Source organism: Hyla sarda, chromosome 1 (genome assembly GCF_029499605.1).
Source record: "Hyla sarda isolate aHylSar1 chromosome 1, aHylSar1.hap1, whole genome shotgun sequence".
Lineage (NCBI taxonomy): Eukaryota > Metazoa > Chordata > Amphibia > Anura > Hylidae > Hyla > Hyla sarda.
In genome coordinates, this window is record NC_079189.1 from 460,974,449 (window position 1) to 460,994,126 (window position 19,678).

Consider the following 19,678-nt stretch of genomic DNA (forward strand, 5'->3'; position numbering starts at 1 on the left):
CCGGAACCTCAGGGACCACCGAAACAGACGGCGAGGTCAATTTGGAGGAGCAGGAGGACTCCATAGAACCCCCAGGGATTTTAGACTTGCAACCCACACATGCATAGTTGGAGAGAGAGAGAGCACTCTGTTCAGACAAAGTCTTAAGCCTAGACGCGTTTCAGGGTACTGCAACTAGACCCCTTCCTCAGTAGGCAAATTATGTAATTACAAAATTTGCCTACTGAGGAAGGGGTCTAGTTGCAGTACCCTGAAACGCATCTAGGCTTAAGACTTTGTCTGAACAGAGCACTACAAAGACGCAGTGCCCATTCAGAAGCCGACTTAACTTAAACCAGCCGCTTATAGACCCGCTGCTCCAGCCGGGATTTCTATCCGTCTGACGCACTCACCTGCTTCTGATTCTACCTTACATGCTGCCACCACCGCGAACATTTCCACCGGAGTAAGCCAGCGAGGGTCCGACATTACAACAGCCACACGCCGCAGCTCCGGAACCTAGTCTATTCTGTCACCTAATTGCCCTGATATATGACAATTAGGGAAAGTACTGACTGTCTCACTGGGGAGCCCTATATAGCTAAGTCGACAGGGATGGATGCCCCTATCTTATATATTATCGATATTTATATATAATGTGAGACTTCACCCTAGGGTGGAAAGAAAGAATAGACCGCTCTCAAGCAGTAACAGGACTACTGTGTATCCCGGAGACCGCATGGATTTGGCGTCTTACGCCAGTTCCGGGTAAACAAGTGAAAAGAACAACAGGTAAGATTAACCAATACCTGTTGTGTGTATATTCGTGATATTATGACATTGGTTGCATCATTTTAGAGGGAGAAACTTTCCTTCACATAAAAACCGGCCGGCAACAGACATGGTCTCTGGCAGTTACCATCTACACTGCTCCTCCATAGGCCATCATTCCTGAGCATGTATATAGCCCCCAATTGTCCCCTGAAGAACAGGGGTGTGTGAAACGCGTCGGGACATCTCTATTCAACTCCTATATCGGATAAGTATATCCTTCTCTGTATTCAGTCATGTGTGACTTTTTACATGTTTGCATCCATAATCGAGGTGTAATTTTTTAATCCATTCTGTGGGCTGGTTGTAGTGAATAAGCTGTGACTTTACGTCTATCCTCCGGAGGTACTATAACTCGTCCAATTGAGTTGCCATCTACTAGGCCTTGTGGGCCACTGTATATACAGTGTAATGAGCATATTTTCATGTCTAATTATAGAGATATAGCTGTGTATATAAGAGACACAGATAATTTTGTGTAGAGCAGTACCATCAATATCATATCGAGTCTAACATCAATCTGATAGAAATTGTCTATTCTTTCTTTCCACCCTAGGGTGAAGTCTCACATTATATATAAATATCTATAATATAGAAGATAGGGGCATCCATCCCTGTCCACTTAGCTATATAGGGCTCCCCAGTGAGACAGTCAGTACTTTCCCTAATTGTAATATCAGGGAAATTAGGTGACAGAATAGACTAGGTTCCGGAGCGGGGCCGCCCTTATCAGGGCGTCAACTCCGCCTAGGGTTAGGTATAGAACAGGGGATATCAGGGTACGTGACAGGTAGCGGCCAACCACCATACTCGGCCTATCGCCTCCCTAGGTCCTTCCCCCTCTCTACCCTCACCTATACCCCCTCCTTTATCTAGGAGTTGTGTATATTTATTACATTATCTAACCGATTGTGGTGTTGATAGGGATAAAAAAAAAAATCTTATTGTGGTTTTTTTGTGTAAACTGACTTGGACTACCATTGAGTTCTCATCTGTCACTTCATATTTCTGATATAGTGTGTGTTTTGTTGCTTTATTTTGATGGTCTTGGGGTTTTTTTTGTCCCCATTTTAGAGTGAATTTAAAGGGGTATTCCAGGCCAAAACTTTTTTTATATATCAACTGGCTCTGGAAAGTTAAACAGATTTGTAAATTACTTCTATTAAAAAATCTTAATCCTTCCAATAGTTATTAGCTTCTGAAGTTGAGTTGTTGTTTTCTGTCTAACTGCTCTCTGATGACTCACGTCCCGGGAGCTGTGCAGTTCCTAGGGGGATATTCTCCCATCATGCACACCTCCCGGGACGGGACAGCAGTTAGACAGAAAACTTCAGAAGCTAATAACTATTGGAAGGATTAAGATTTTTTTAATAGAAGTAATTTGCAAATCTGTTTAACTTTCCGGAGCCAGTTGATATATATATAAAAAAAAAAAAGGTTTGCCTGGAATACCCCTTTAATAAAAGTTATGTATTAGTGTTATATTCAATATTGCTCTGTTCAAATGTTTAATTGGATAATTTTAATTGTATTTTAATAAATATTTTTTGCATTGTTCAAACAAACTGTCTTCAAACCATTTTTTCACTGTGCACCCAGTAGGGTGGTATCCTTGAGGGGTGGTTGAAATTTTGTTTCTAAATTTATTTTACTCAGTCGGTGGGGACAGATTTGTCAACCACAATTTAACCTCGGATACAAGGTTGTGAGCTGCACACACATTTCCATTTATCTCTAATTTACAAATCTGTTTAACTTTTTGGAGCCAGTTGATATAAAAAAAAAAAAAATAGTTTTCTACCGGAGTACCCTTTTTAAAGGTCATTATGAGTGCTAGCACCAAATTTGGAAGATTTTTACTGTTAGTTAAAATTATAATAAAAAAATTTATTTTTAACCTTTTCTATAAACTATTATCCATTGTTCGATTTATATTTTACATTTAAGGGTGCGAAACAATTAAGTTTAAACCTATTAATTGAGACCAGTGTGATGCCAGGTTTAGTGCTAATAGGCACATTTATCATAGGGTCAACTAGTCAGGTCCATGCTAACATCTGCAAACACAGCTGCTGGTCTCACTCAATCAATGGGCCATGCATATATGGCAAGGTATGTATATTTCCACCGGCTACTTACCTATATATTATAATGTAAGGGGTTTTAGGAAATTACAATATTGGTTTCTGTATGGTTTTGACAGAAAAAAAAAACAGCTTCAATACAGGATACACGGAGGTGCAGGGAACCACAACAAAGGAAGCTCTAGGACCCAATAGCATAAAATTCTAGGTTTTATTACATTTCGAAGCACAACTACACAAGATACTAACATCTAAATCTTGTGAAAAGGTGTATTGAAATTAAATACAGCTGGAATTTTATTGTGATGGCTGCTAAAGCTTCCATTGTTTATTCTGTAAGGGTTTGCTCCACATGTAAGTCTAAATATGCAGGTTTATAACATAGGAGAAAAAGGCTTTAGATTTTTACAGAAATATAAAGAATATTGGCAGGAAAAGGGCACAAGTAAAAATATGTAAAATTTCACCTTTGCATGTTGGGAATTTGGAGGGAACCTTTCTTTTAAATGTTTTAAGATCTCAGAAGCAGCAGCAAAACAACCCTGCAAAACAAATGCATAACCAGCGTGTAATTATGTAAGGAAAAGACAATGCTTTACAGCGTCGCTGTGTCCTGGTTCTTGGCACACAGCGACATACATGTATGTTACAGGGTTCCGTGATCACTGCTTCTCCAGTCACGGTGATCCGACCAAAATGGCTGCTGTAGTCAGCAGCCGGGGACTTGCAGATAATGGTAGACATCCACGATCACACTGATGTCTGCCATTAACTCTTCAAATGCCATGATCAATACAGATCATAGCATCTAAATTTTCTGTGGGGTTTTGTGAGACTCATTGAACCACCTGCAGCGTGACTGTGGGGGACCGATAAGTCAAGATGGTGGCCAGAGCTCTGCTCCCATGTTCCAGGGCTGCTCCATTGTTCTAAATACCCCCCTGTGGGGGACAAAAAAAAATGGTATGTTTTTTTTTTTTAAAGTTAATAAGTCCCTCCCCAATAATAAATGAAATCACCCTTTTTCCCCCATTTTATAAATAAAAATGTAAAAAAAATAAACATACATACATATCGGGTAGGTATTGCAGTGTGTGGAAATGTATGCACTATAAAAATATAATGTAATTATCCCATACGGTAAATGGTGTAAACGTTTATATATAAAAAAACTAATAAAAAAAAAAGGAAAATGAGACTTGGCTGTATCCTCAAGGCCAAATGGGCTGTGTCCTTAAGGAGTTAATAATGGAAAACAATAAAATAACACACTTACCTGTTCTGCATGTAGCTCTGCAAGATGACACAAAACTACAGCAAATGATTCAGTGTTATTCTGTTGGACGTTTACGTTAACGGATTCCAAACTGTTCATACTGAGGAGCATCTGTGCTTGCTGCAATGCCATCGTGCTGTAAGAAATAATATATGAGGAGCACATGCACCTACTGCAAAGTCATTGTTTTATTACAAACAAGTTGGGCAACACAAGAAAAAATATGTACCAGAACAACCACCAGGGATATTCAGTACAAGTATCATAAATATATGCACTAAAAACATTAAAAAACAAATCCTTTATGAAAGGAAGTTCTGGGAAGACCCCAAATAAATTATAATTTTCCACTTTGGATATTAGTTTCTCAACAGTAATATACTAGATGATGATGTACTAAAATATTTAGAAACTGTTTACATAATATTCTTAGGTACATAAAAACAATGACAGATACCTTTGCCCATATAATCTCCAGATTGCAGTCTTCTGAGCAGTGCTAATGTCAATAAGCTCAGATAAACTGTGCTTCCAGTGAAGGAGGTCGGAGTCTTTTAGTGCGTCCATAAGTTTATCTGCAGTCTTTCCTGCAAATGCCCGTTGCTGGACCAAAGACTGAATGCCAAGGGAAGCGAGGTACTAAAAGAGGAAGTGTTGTCAGTGTCTAAGTAGTGACTTAGAGGGAAAAAAATAAACTTATTTGTAATGAGGTTTAATAAATTTTGTTTAGCTGGCAAAAGACATAAGATATTTGTCAGCCAAATTACTAAAAGGGGTCACGCCCCCTCCCATAGACTTGCATTGAGGGGACGGGAGTGACGTCACACAGGGGCGGAGTCCTGATGTCACGGACTTCCGTTCCCGGAGTTGCGACTCAGACCCTCCAGCGGTTCTGGTGAGAACAAAGGTGTGTGCTGCATGCAATAATGCGGGGGTCCCCAGCAGCGGGACCCCCGCGATCAGACACCTTATCCCCTATCCTTTGGATAGGGGATAAGATGTCTAGGGTGGGAGTACCCCATTAACTGTTCTCACCTCTGGCTACCACGTTAATGTGAAAGTTCAATGAGTACCCACACAGGTAATACACACACTTAAAAAATTATAATTATATATATATATATATATATATATATATATATGTGTGTATACATACACACACACACACACGCACACCTGTGTATCCATAATATCCTTTGTAAGGGCAGTGATTATAAACTTACTGGCAGCCCAAAGTGGACAGCTTTCTTTACGGAGTGTTCCAGTAAAACGCTGCTGTCTTCACCTTTTCTGCTTTTCAATATGTACAACCAACTCTGGGGAAAGAAAAAAAAAAATGATATATAAAATATGAAATCATCCATAATTAGCTTCCATATTAGCAAGAGCTGAGTAGAACTGTCAGTCATGGCTAGAATTCTGACCTGTCAAAATCAGATGTTGACATATACTAGAAGCAGTCCCATTTAACTAGTGACTACATCCTGGCCATTATCCACACTTCTATTGCCCTCCTAAAGGTAAATGCACACTGAACATACCAGACAGTGCTGTAGGCAGACATGGTCACTTGATTCTTGGGCTATCCTTATGGCTTCTTGCAGGGCCAGCTCTGCTTGATGACTACAGAAAACATGCATGTAATAAATACAGTGAATAGAAAAACATCTTCATTTACACACTTTTATGCTGAGGGTCTATGGGGTAATTTGACATAGTAAAATTATAGCAATAACAGAAATTAATTCACAATAGTTTGTGAGGTTTTCCCTACCAATAAGAAAGGTACCATTTAAAGGAAATCTGTCATCAGTATCACCCGCACTAACCTGTCATACAGGCTTGAAGTGCAGGCGATACTAATCAAAATAATACTTACAATGTCCTGAATTGCCCAACCGTTGCGCCGTTATCGCTGTTTTTCTTTTTATGTAAATGAGGTCCTTGGGGCATGGGCGGAGCTAGGACCCAAGCTTCCGGGCACTCCACGTGATCTTCGGTGGGTGCTCCGCCTGGCTCATCAATATGCACAGCCTCCCCCTCCCTGCTCTCGCGGCACGGTGCATGCGCCTCTACATATGTACACACTGAGACAGTCTCAGCCTCATGAGGCTGAAACTGATGCCGCTTACGGGTGCACTTTGGGAGCGGCGCATGCGCCGTGGCGAAAACCTGCCGCGAGTGCCGGGAGGGAGGCCATGTATATTGATGAGCCCGCCCGGCAGAAGATCACGTGGGGTGCCCAGAGCTCCGGTCCTAGCTCCGCCCATGCCCCAAGGACCTCATTTACATGAAAAGAAAAACATTCTAAGTATCATTTTGATCTGTATCACCCAAACTACAAGCCTGTATGACAGGTTAGTGCGGGTGATACTGATGACAGTTTTCCTTTAAAAGGGGAACTCCGGTGAAAAACTTATTTTTTTAAATGAACTGGTGCCAGAAAGTTAAACAGATTTGTAAACTACTTCTATTAAAAAATCTTAATCCTTCCTGTACTTATTAGCTGCTGAATACTACAGTGGAAATTCTTTTCCGTTTGAAACACAGAGCTGTCTGCTGACATCATGAGCACAGTGCTCTTTGCTGACATCTCTGTCCATTTTTAGGAACTGTCCAGCGTAAAAAGGAAATCCCCATAACAAACATATGCTGTTCTGGACAGTTCATAAAATGGACAGAGATGTCAGCAGGGAGCACTGTGCTCATGATGTCAGCAGACAGTTCTGTGTTTCAAAAAGAAAATAATTTCCATTGTAGTATTCAGCAGCTAATAAGTACAGGAAGGATTAAGATTTTTTAATAGAAGTAATTTACAAATCTGTTTAACTTTCTGGCACCAGTTCATTTAAAGAAAAAAAAAAGTTTTTCACCGGAGTACCCCTTTAAGTGTCAATGGAACTTTTTGTAAAAAAAAATTTCTGAGATGTATTGTGACCAAAAATGAGTCATTGAGCCAGACTCTATTAGCAGATTTACTATGGCAGGCAGAAGGCCTCCTTCTGCCATTGTGACGTGGAGTCACATGCCCTCAGAGCGCAGCGCTGTCTGCAGAGTGTATGCGCCTGAAGTTTTTACGCAGCTCTCACGCCCTGATGACATGAAAGCTGGGCGTCTGGAAACGCTCTGTGCAGTGTAACTGCGCACGCACCGGACCCTTGCTACTCCTGGCTCCTGTAGCGAGGGCCCGGCGCGTACGCACAGCTCATGTCATCAGGACGTAAAAGCTGCGTAAAAACTTCAGGCGCATGTGCTCTGTAGACAGAGCGCTGTGCTCCGAGGGCAAGTTACTCCACGTCACTAGAACGTGGAGTTGAAAAAAATTAATATGCAAACCACAGGGGCGGACTTAGGCTTTGGAATTTACGTTTTTTGCAGGAAAATCGCAAACGGAGTATAGGAGAAAACTTATTTTTTGCTGGACTTCAACCACCAAGTGGAATTTCCCTTTTTATTTTTACTTTTTTTGTGTGGAATTTCCACAGAAATTCTGCGCAAATTTTGTGCGGAAACCATATCAAGCGGAAAAACTTTTACCATTGACTTCAATGGACTTCTGCTAGCGTATTCCGCAAGAAGAATGAACATTCAAGAGGAATTACTCGAGTAAGTTTCTCTTGAATTTGGGTCCCTTCCTCAGGGACCCAAAGAGATATGGACACTGGGGGACCGCCTTCAAAGCTCTACTGCAGAGAGGACAAACAGAACTTTAGCAGGGGACAACTCAGCGGCCAGGGCACACACTAAAGTGACCCCTCGTTGGACTCCAGTTCACCCACACTATCACCCAGTATATTGGGTTTAGATTGGGTGAACTGGCTGACAGTTTTCCCTTTAACCTCTTAAAAGGACCAAGCCCATTTCCTTTAAACCCTTAAAGGACCAAGCCCATTATGACTTTAACCCCTTAAGGACACGTGCCGTAAATGTATGGTGCTGCATTGCGTCATGTGGTATCGTCGCGTGTGTAAATGTCCGAACTATGAAAATATAATGTTAATGATCCCCTATGGCAAATGGCGTAAACTTAAAAGAAAACAAAAAGTCCCAAATTTCAGCATTTTTGTCACATCAAACTGCAAAAAAATGTAATATAAAGGGACCAAAAAGTCACATATGCGCAAACGTAGTACTAAAACAAACTACAGATCATGGCGCAAAAAATGAGCCCTCACACATCCCTGAAAATAGAAAAATAAGAAAGTTGTAGGCGGTCAAAATAGGGCAGTTTTAAACATACAGATTTTTCTTTAAAAGTTTGGGATTTTTTAAAAGCAGTACAATAAAGGGAGCTATAACACTGCAAAAAAAATTGTAATTTTTTTTTTTTAATAAAGATCATTTAACCCTTTCCCTAATAAAAGTTTGAATCACCCCCCTTTTCCCATTAAAAAAATAAAACAGAGTAAAATAAAAATAAACATATGTGGTATCGCCGCGTGTGTAAATGTCCGAACTATAAAAATATATAGTTAAATAAACCGCACAGTCAATGGCATACACGTAAAAAAATTCCAAAGTCCAAAAAAGCGTATTTTTGGCTCACTTTTTATACCATTAAAAAATGAATAAAAAAGTGATCAAAAAGTCAGATCAAAACGAAAAATGGTACCAATAAAAACCTTCAGCTCATGGAGCAAAAAATGAGCTCTCATTCCGCCCTGTACGTGGAAAAATAAAAAAAGTTATAGGGGTCAGAAGGACATTTTTAAACGTATATATTTTCCTGCATGTAGTTATGATTATTTCCAGGAGTAAGACAAAATCAAACCTATATAAGTAGGGTATCATTTTAACCTTATGGACCTACAGAATAATGATAAAGGTGTCATTTTTTAACGAAATATGCACTGCGTAGAAACGGAAGCCCCCAAAAGTTACAAAATTGCGTTTTTGCTTAGATTTTGTCGCACACTGATTTTTTTTTTCTGTTTTGCCGTGGATTTTTGGGTAAAACGACTAATGTCAATGCAAAGTAGAATTGGTGACGCAAAAAATAAGCCATAATATGGATTTTTAGGTGCAAAATTGAAGGCGTTATGATTTTTAAAAGGTAAGGAGGAAAAAACGAAAATGCAAAAACTGAAAAACCCTGCGTCTTTAAGGGGTTAAGTATTAATAACTCTGGGATGCTTTTACTTATGAATTTGATTCAGAGAGTTTTTCGTGACATTCTACTTTATGTTAGTGGTAAATTTTTGTCGATACTTGCATCATTTCTTGGTGAAATATTCAAAAATGTCATGAAAAATCTGAAAATGTATCTTTTTTTTTACTTTGAAGCGCTCTGATTGTAATGAAAATAGACATTCCAAATAAATTATATATTGATTTAAATATACAATATGTCTACTTTATGTTGGCATCATAAAGTTGACATGTTTGTACTTTTTGAAGACATCAGAGGGCTTCAAAGTTTAGCAGCAATTTTCCAATTTTTCAAAATCAGAATTTTTCAGGGACCAGTTCAGTTTGAAGTGGATTTGAGGGGCTTTCATATGAGAAATACCCCATAAATGACCCCATTATAAAAACTGCACCCCTCAAAGTATACAAAATGACATTCAAAAAGTTTGTTAACCCTTTAGGTGTTTCACAGGAATAGCAGCAAAGTGAATGAGAAAATTTAAAATCGTAATTTTTTTTTTTTTTACACTGGCATGTTCTTGTAGACCCATACTTTGAAATTTTACAATGGGTAAAAGGAGAAAAAGACCCCCAAAATGTGTAACCCAATCTCTCTCGAGAAAGGAAATACCTCGTATGTGGATGTAAAGTGTTCTGCGGGCGCAGTAGAGGGCTCAGAAGGGAAGGAGCGACAATGGGATTTGGAGAGTAAATATTGCTGAAATGATTTTTGAGGGGTATGTCGCATTTAGGATGCCCTTATGGTGCCAGAACAGCAAAACACATGGCATACTATTTTGGAAACTAAACCCCTTAAGGCATGTAACAACTTTCGTTAAAGTTGGATGTGTAAGTTCAATTTACATTTTTTTTCCCTAAAATGCATTTTTTCCCCAAATTTACCATTTTTACAAGAGGCAATAGGAGAAAATGCCCCCCCAAAATTTGTAACCCCATTATGGAAATACCCCATGTGTGGACGTAAAGTGCTCTGTGAGCGCACTACAATGCTCAGGAGAGAATAAACCACATTTGGCTTTTTGAAAGAAAATTTTGCTGGAATGGTTTTTGGGGGGCATGTCGCATTTAGGAAGCCCCCATGGTGCCAGAACAGCAAAAAAATAAAAATAAAAAACACATGGCACGCTATTTTGGAAAATACCCCACTCAAGGAACGAAACAAGGGGTACAGTGAGCCTTTACACCCCACAGGTGTGAGAAATTGTTGCTAAAGTTGGACGCGAAAATGAAAAATTTTACTTTTTTCACTAAAATGCTGGTGTTACCCCAAGTTTTTTATTTTCACAAGGGGTAATAGAAGAAAAAGCACCAAAATTTTTAACACCATTTCTTCTGAGTATGGAAACACCCCATATGTGGATGTAAAGTGCTCTGCGGGCGCATTACAGGGCTCAGAAGAGAAGGAGCGCCAGGCTTTTGGAGAGAGAATTTGGTTGGAATGGAAGTCGGGGGCCATGTGAGTTTACAAAGCCCCGTGCTGCCAGAAGAGTGGACCCCCCCACATGTGAATCTATTTCGGAAACTACACCCCTCACGGAATGTAATAAGGGGTGAAGTGAGCATTTACACCCCACTGCCGTTTGACAGACCTTTGGAACAGTGGGATATGCAAATGAAAAATTTTATTTTCATGGACCACTGTTCAAAAAATCTGTCCGACACCTGTGGGGTGTAAATGCTCACTGAACCCCTTGCTACATTCCTTGAGGGGTGTAGTTTCCAAAATGGGGGTCACATGTGAGGGTTCCTCTGTTCTGGCACTATGTGGGCTTTGTAAACACACATGGCCTTCAATTCCAACCAAATTCTCTCTCCAAAAGCCCAATGGCGTTCCTCTTCTGAGCCCTGTAGTGCACACCCGCAGAGCACTTTACATCCACATATGGGGTATTCTCTTACTCAGAAGAAATGGGGTACAAATTTTGTGGGGCTTTTTTTTCCCCATTACCCGTGTAATAATGAAATACTTAGTAAAAAAAAAAAAAAAAAAAAAAAAAAAAATTTCTCATTTTCACGTCAAACTTTAACGAAAATTAGTCAAACACCTGTTTAGGCTCACTATACCCCTTATGTTTCCAAAATGGGGTCACATGTGTGTGTGTTTTTTTGTGTTTATGTCAGAACCGCTGTGTTTATGATCAGCCACTCCTGAGCCCTGTTGTGCACCCGCAGAGCATTTTAAGTCCACATAATGGGTATTTCCGTACTCGGGAGAAATTGCATTATAAATTTTGGGGATTCCAACTGTTGTAAAACTCCCAGCATGTCTGGACAATCAATGGCTGTCCAGCAATACTGGGGGTTGTTGTTTTGCAACAGCTGGAGGCTCCGTTTTGGAAACCGTGTCGTACGAGACGCTGGGAGTTTGAGCTGCAGCCGAAAATTTGCCGCATCTTAAACCCAGCAGGAAACTCACTGTAAACTCCCACCCGTGTGAATGTACCCTGTACATTCACATGGGGGGGGGGGGGGGGGGCCTCCAGCTGTTGCAAAACTACAACTCCCACCTTGCAGTTTGGCTATCCATGCATGCTGGGGGGGAAAAAAGTGTGGAAAAAATGTGCCTCCAGCTGTTGCAAAACTGCAACTCCCAGCATGCCCTTTGGCTGTGCATTCTGGTAGTTGTTGCTATGCAACAGCAGGAGGCGAACAGGCCTCACCTCCAGCTGTATCCTGCCGCTCCTGCTGCCAGAAGGGACCCCCACGACCTCCGGACAGGTAAGGCACCAATCGCCACCACGATCACTGGTGATAACGCCCTGATCACCACCCAGCAGGATAGTGATTGGTCGTTCACGTGAGCGTGCCACCTCACTCCTGCTGGTAAAGGGCGATAGGTGCTGTCTTGGAACTTTTTTTCGGGGCCACCGGAGACCTGATTGACCCGGAATCGCTGGTCTGAACTGACCACCTGATCGCCGACATATGGGGGGGGGGGGGGGGGGGGGGGGTTTGGGGGGGCAGGCATCCCGTTCCATTCACCGGTGTACACCCTGTGTCCGGGACGGGTTAAGCACGTGGCAATACCACATGTTTATTTTTGTTAATTTTTCTTTTATGGGAAAAGGGGGGTGATTGAAACTTTTATTATGGAAGGTGTTAATTTATATTTATGAACTTTTTTTTTTTTTAAACACTATTTTTTAGTCCCCATAGGGGACTATTACATGCAATCCTTAGATTGCATACACTGTTCAATGCTATGCCATAGCATAGCATTGATCAGTGTTATTGGTGCTCGATTTCTCCAGGCTGCTGAGGCTTCCTGGCGCATCAAGCCACCGATCGGATGGGAAGGAGGCAGGTAAGGGCCCTCATGCTGTCTTCTTAGCTAATGTGGACACTGCGGTTTTATCACGGTGGTCCCGATCAGCTCCACTGAGCTGCCAGGACTATTTATTTTTTATTTTAGATGCCGCAATCCACTTTGATCATAGTGTTTAAGGGGTTAATGGTGGGCATCACCGCAATCGATGATGCGGGCTAAGCTCCTGAGCCCCCATCACAAAAGGGGAGCGGGCGCAGGGCATACAGGTACGCCCTGCGTCCTTAAGGAGTTGGATGTCAGTAGTAAATGTTAAAGAAGAAATCAGATACATACTAATGTCCAAAGCGACAATGGAGTGCAGCCAGGTTGAGTGCAGCATATCGTAGGCTCCGTCCATAACCTTCATCTCCGTTGCTTTTACTTTCTGCGCCAGTGAGGATTAGACGGTCAAAGTAGTGAAGCAGGCTGTGAGTTGAACTAAACACATCTTGGACACGTAGACTATTTAAATAGCTAAGATAATGCTTAAAAAAAAATAAAAAATAGTTTTAAAAAACTGATGAGGATTTTCTATAATCAAGTTTGATTTTACAGTTGGTGATTATGACATCTAGTTTCTTGTTTAAAAAACAAATGTGAAAAACCTGTCTACATCCCAAATCCCAACCCTGGCAGAGAATTCTTCAAAGAAAGTGCAGTATCAAGTGTAAAAGGTAATGTCAAAGTTATAATTCATTGCAAAGTATATTAGAAATTAGCCTGCCTCTAACCAAGACATCGGCTAAAATGATGCCATTGATATGTGTGAGCCAAATGTGTTGTTTGTTGCAGTGTGAGGGATTTATGGAATTCTCTCTTGGGTGTTCCCAGTATTCCTGTATCATGCACTGCACCCATACACCAAAAAATGCAATGATTGTGCCTAAAAACTCACAGCTTCAGCAAAGTCTGGGTTAAACTTTAGCAGATTGTTCAACTCTGTTTGCAAAAGGACAGGTGACAAAGCTTTACTTTCATCATTCTTCAGCAATGAGGCCTGGAAGACAACAATTGGAATATGGATGCATTTCAATGAAGGGGTAACACATATCCAATCAGACATAACCATCTCCAGCAACTTTATAAAAAAAAAAGAATCTCTCAAAATACAGGAATAATTGTAGTGGAATTCTGTATTCGGGACTCTTACACATTGTAGAGTCCCTGTACAGTGGAGCAAGCCACAGCCAAAACCACTTCATGCGTTACTGTACATTGCCTCCATACAGCACTATATAAGTCTGGGGAAGAACGGCCCAATAATACAGCCTAATATAGAGCTTGAAAAAAATCTGTTAGATTTACGCAAAGTCAGTAATCACTTTATAAAAAGCAAAAACATATAAAAAGTACAGTAGGGCCACATACAAAAAAAATGCCATTGGACCCCCACAATCTCCCAAATGAATGGAGCAGCAAGACAAGCATGTATGCTCCATTAAGCCAGGAGAGTGGGGTCCTCATTCAGTGATACATGCCTGATCACCTGCTATTTTCACATGTAAAACTTGGTACAGGTCATCTCAAGCAAGTTACATACAATTACATAAAGTATTTAATAACTGGCATACCTGGTGTGACAAAAAATACTCTGCTTGTTTTTGGGACAGAGGTCCGTTACATGCTAACTCTTCTTCTCTACAATAAAAGAATAAAGTAGGAACTAGTATCAGGTATATATTTACATCCTACCATGGCGTTTTAACAAAATTAATAGTCTTTACAGCTGTCAAAAGCCCATCCGAAACTTGACAGGCCCATTTATGTTATTAGTCAGAGTTTATGGTAAAACCATTGCCATGAGATTGCCTTTTCTACATAGAAGATCTAACTGAAGTTTCTATGATCAAAAAGAAAAGAAGTTTGTTTCATATTACCCAATAGGACAGTCGAGGTCTTCTTTCTCCATCTCTCGTTCTTCACTTAATTCTTGTTCCTCTTCATCTTCCTCAGTGTTGGCGAGCTCCATTTCTGCCTCTTCATTCTCTGTTTTTGAGGTTGTCTTCGCTTTATCACACTGGAAGTAGTTCTGCAGGGAGGTGTACAATTTGTAGACCTGACTAAAGGAAAGTTTGTTGTAGGCCAAGATCATGTGGCGAAGAAATAGACCTTAAAAAGTGAAGAAGAGGGTCTAAGTACATCTAAGGCACTTGTTTGGATAGCAACTATTGAACTTACACTACACTTCTAGAACTCACACAAACATATCTGCTTTATGTACCTACCCACAACACTAGTTTTGTGCACATCAGGTTCAGTCCCTGAGAAGGAGTCTGAAAGTTCATAAAAAAACAGCTCCATGTCTTTTAGCTCCCCTTCTGCCATGAGCTTTATCCTAGGAGAGAGGGAAAAAAGTCAGCTAGAAAGTCTAAGACAGCTAAGTATTGAGAATTGCCTTCAAATGCCATATGAGAGCAGATCAAAGTAAGGGGCTAAAGTTGTATCCACACCACATTTTTGTTAACATTTGCTGTATGTGAACCAAAACTCCTAAGACATAAAGTAAACCTATTTATAGACCCCTATATACCTGATGGAAAGGAAGTGTCATTTTTGGCCACCATTCCAGTCACCCTATTCTAAAGTGCTGTATATAGGAAAAATAAATGAATAAGTAATTGTACTGCACAGGTTATTTTTAACATGGGAGTCTACGTATGGCATCCATCACAACTGGGTATGTAGGTGTATACCCTGGGTAATTACATAATCAACAATTAGGACACTGTACAACTTATTGTGAAAAGAGCCCAACCTTGGTAGAATCACGTTACACTTTAACATGTTTTTTCCATGATAGGACTGTGGTGGTCAGGTAAAACAATCCTTTTGGAAGCTCCTCCAGGATGCAAGACCTGGGTAGTTCAGCCCCTGCTTTCATATGACTTGTACACAGATAAAAAGAAGTCAGCCCCCCAATGAAGTGCAGGTGTGATGGTATTTTTTGGGGAAATAAAAAAATAAAAATCAGCTGTTTTTGTAATCCTTACCAGTTTATCTAACTAAAGCCTCAAATTCCAGGAAAGCACTTAAAGGGGTAATCTAGGGAACACTTATCCCCTGTGGATAGGGGATAAGTGTCTAATTGAGGGGATACGACAGTTTAGTCCAGCAGGTGATTGGCTAGTGAGTGGGCCAACACTCTTGCACGACTCCGAGGGTGAGGGCTGATCTGCTTAGAGGACGGGCGAGTAGCTGGGCTCTGCTCCAGAGATTGTAGGAGGCCTAGCAATGAGACCCCTCACAATGAGACACTTATTCCCTATCATGTGGATAGGAGATACATTTAGTTTCCTGAAATACCCCTTTAAAGTATGGCTTCAAAGTTCTGTTGCCATCCAATCCACATCTAGCCTAGAGAGACACATTCCAAGCTGGGTGGTAGAATTACCAAGGCAACAGTATTATGCCCAGTGAGTTCCAGGCACAGGTTCTTTTCTAATGAAAAGGGTTCATGCACAGAACTCACTAGTCATCTATCAGTTGTTGGCAACCTGACAGCCAAGCAAAGTCTCTTCACGCCCATTGTGACCATCAGATAGGAGTTGAAGTTTAACTATAAGAACATACCTGATTTGCACAGAGCTTGCCACATTTGGACAGCAGTCATTGACTATCTTAATCAGCTTTGAAAGCGACATGTCAGGACCCTAGGACAGTTAGAGAGATAGTTAGTTTAGAAGGAATATACATCCAAAGATTAGTCTGCAAAACAAACAAGTATACATGCAGAAGCTACTTAAACATGCTGGCCTTAGTTATATCTCATTTATAACAAAGTTGGTTTGCTGTGCCCTACTTTATAAATAAAAAATTTAAAAAATTCATTGCAAGATGAGAATCACAGGAAATGTGGTTAGAAGAAAAAAAAATATTTCAAAAGACTTGGGCCTCAATCCTGTAATTTTAAAGGGAACCTGGCCGCTTGTTTACCCGCACTAAATCCCAAACAGAGGGTTATAGTGCGGGTGAACATAAGTAAAAAATTTTTACTCACCCCGATCCCCTGTTGCTTATATGCAAATTAGCTCTTTTGTGCAATGAGGGCAGGAGCTTGCATTGCGAGCATCCCTGCCGCTGCCCCCTTTGTCCTCTATTGTGCAAAATAGCTCATTTGCATATTAGTAACAAGGGCTCTATCTCACTAACGGGACCACTTACTAGGGAAATTAAAACATTGTTTTACTCATGTTCATTTGCACTATATATGGTATTTAGTGCAGGTGAATGAGCCATCAGATTTCCTTTAATGGGAACTTCAATTCTGTTAAAAAAAAAAAACCTGGTTGAAGGGGTACTCTGGCGGAATATATATATATTTTTTTAAATCAACTGGTACCAGAAAGTTAAACAGATTTGTTAATTACTTCTATTAAAAAAAAAAATCTTAATTCTTCCAGTACTTATTAGCTGCTGAATACTACAGGGGAAATTATTTTCTTTTTGGAACACAGAGCTCTCTGCTGACATTACGAGCACAGTGCTCTCTCTGGTCAGTTCCTAAAATGGACAGAGATGTCAGCAGAGAGCACTGTGCTCATGATGTCAGCAGAGAGCTCTGTGTTCCAAAAAGAAAACCCATTTCCTCTGTAGTATTCAGCAGCTAATAAGTACTGGAAGGATTAAGATATTTTAACAGAAGCAATTTACAAATCTGTTTAACTTTCTGGCACCAGTTGATTTAAAGAAAAAAAAAAGTTTTCCACCGGAGTACCCCTTTAATGGCCGTGTGAACATACCCTGGTCTGCCTAAATTTGGGATTTACTAGATAACATTGTATGGCGTAGTCTACAATGCTATTTCATACTGCAAAAACTGTATACTGTCTAACATATTCCAGCCCTATAGAAAAACAAAACCCTATTCTGGTCTCCATCAGCTGAATAAAGCTTTTCTCACCACATAAACAAAGCATATGTGATGTCAATAGGACCTAACTCTGATTCCTGGCCTTTAAAGTAGAACTCCAGCCAAGTGGCACAGGGCCTGGAGCTTGTCACTGTTTTAAAGTGGCCGCGGCCGGGCTGCAGCCACTTTAAAACAGTTTCCCTGCCCTTCTGACCAGCCTGGGGGATGGGGGCCCTAGGCAATTGCCTGGTTTGACCCGCCCTAACGCCGGCCCTGCAGCCAACACTAACTAATCCCCTTTCCATAGGATAGGGGATAAGTAGCCGATCGCGGAGGGTCCGACCGCTGTGACCCGGCTATCAATGAGGAACGCATGATGCAGAAAGCACACGCTCTATTCGTTTCTATATCAGCGCCAAATGGACCCAAATGCAGCACTCTAGCATCTAAAGAGAGCATGTGCAGTCTACCTGTAGACGACATGTGCGCCTCACCGACAGCTGGGGTCCCATTCCAGAGATCGCAGGGGGTCCCAGCAATCAGACCAATCAGCTACTTATCCCCTACCCTGATGTTAGTTTTGGCTGGAGTTCTCCTTTATCTCCTCAGATGCCGCAGTCACTAATAATTGTACCTAAGTGTTATTTTGCAGTGTGGGGTGAGCTCTATGGGGGGGAGATTTATGAAAACCTGTCCAGAGAAAAAGTTGCCCAGTTGCCCATAGCAACCAATCAGATTGCTTCTTTCATTTTGCAGAGGCCTTGTTAAAAATGAAAGAAGTGAGCTGATTGGTTGCTATGGGCAACTTTTCCTCTGGACAGGTTTTGATAATTCTCCCCCTATAAGCACAGAACAGTGACCAATGGTTTGCCATAACAGCTGGGGGCTTAGGCCAAGTACACATCTGTGTCAGAGGCTCCATTCAGTGCAGGAAAAGCAGAGGTCAAAGGTCCCTTGCACAATGGACACCAATGGATCTCATTTACTTGAATGGGGTCCATTTTTATTTATTTTTTATTATTATTTAGCAGGATTTTAACTGATATATACAAATAAAATGAAAAAAATAAGCACTACTACCTGCATTTTTTTTAAGTGGTCATATCCTGCTAGATAAACAAACCTAAAACAGGGCCCCCAAATGGAGCGCCATCGCTATTGTGAACGTAGCCTAAACCCTTGAATCAAAACACATCATTTTGTTAGGTGTTTTTATTTCCTCTCTGCTTGTTGTCAGTGAACGGAAACATTTTTCACATCCAGAAGCGGATATCTCCCCTGATCACATACTTCTGACACAGGACAGCAGCTTATTCCAAAGCTACAAACAACTCCCATCATGTCCTGACAGCCTAGTGTTCCCCAACCAGGATGCCTCCAACTGTTGCAAAACTACAACTCCCAGCATGCCCGGACAGCCTTCGGCTGTCCGAGCATGCTGGGAGTTGTAGTTTTGCAACAGCTGGAGGCACCCTGGTAGGGGAACACTGGCTTCCCCGGACATCATTCTATGCAGTCACCTGGAGAAGCGGCAGGATGTGCTTGTTCAGCCGCCTCTCTTCCACCACGGTGATCTCCGTGTTCTTGGTCATCTCACTCAGCAGCACTAGCACAGAGATCTTGTACGGGGTCACCCAGTCCTTAATACCAAACACATTGGCATGCACGACGCCATTGGTCATCATGGGGTTAAAATACAAGCTGTCGTGAACGCTTGCCATGTCTGAACGGACACTAAACACTGCCCGCCACTCCGCAGGTTCTACTGATCGCAGCTTCACAGGCAGGCCAATCAGAAGGCAAACCGCGCGTCATGTGACCTGTGGCACCGTCTGCTAAACCTTCCCCAGAAACATAAGAACACAGTAGGCGTTCCGCGCAGAACTGTTACATATCTACAATTCCTTCCATGCCGGTGTGAGGTGAAAAATTCAAACCCGTGAACTTTAGAGCCACAGGTTGTATTCACACATTAAGGCTTTAACCCCTGAAGGACATAGGCAGTTTTGGCCTTGAGGACACAGACAATTTTTTGGTTTGCTTTTTTGATTTTTCCTCCTCGCCAAAGGGCCATAACTCTTTTACAGTTCCATCCACTGACCCATATAGGGGGCTTGTTTTTTGTGCGACCAATTGTTCTTGAAAAATTTGATTCGGGCGATTCGCCGAAAAAAAAAAAAAAATAAGTCGATTCGATCCGAATA

The 19,678-nt window shown here is 41.2% G+C and overlaps 1 protein-coding gene across 1 annotated transcript in view; it reads right to left on the bottom strand.

Annotated features, from left to right (window-relative positions):
• The window catches only part of ANAPC5 (anaphase promoting complex subunit 5), a 37,146-nt gene extending 17,874 nt beyond the window's left edge, over positions 1–19,272 (bottom strand). Inside the window, exons 1-12 of the mRNA XM_056534651.1 lie at positions 18,995–19,272; positions 16,196–16,275; positions 14,851–14,960; positions 14,503–14,734; positions 14,197–14,263; positions 13,521–13,622; positions 12,920–13,110; positions 5,712–5,793; positions 5,394–5,486; positions 4,628–4,809; positions 4,171–4,306; positions 3,362–3,436 (exon numbers count right to left, since the gene is read on the bottom strand). Of these exons, the coding sequence (XP_056390626.1) occupies positions 3,362–3,436; positions 4,171–4,306; positions 4,628–4,809; positions 5,394–5,486; positions 5,712–5,793; positions 12,920–13,110; positions 13,521–13,622; positions 14,197–14,263; positions 14,503–14,734; positions 14,851–14,960; positions 16,196–16,275; positions 18,995–19,195 (1,551 nt within the window). The 5' untranslated portion in view covers positions 19,196–19,272. The remainder of the gene's footprint in view (positions 1–3,361; positions 3,437–4,170; positions 4,307–4,627; positions 4,810–5,393; positions 5,487–5,711; positions 5,794–12,919; positions 13,111–13,520; positions 13,623–14,196; positions 14,264–14,502; positions 14,735–14,850; positions 14,961–16,195; positions 16,276–18,994) is intronic.
• Positions 19,273–19,678: the final 406 nt, after the last annotated feature.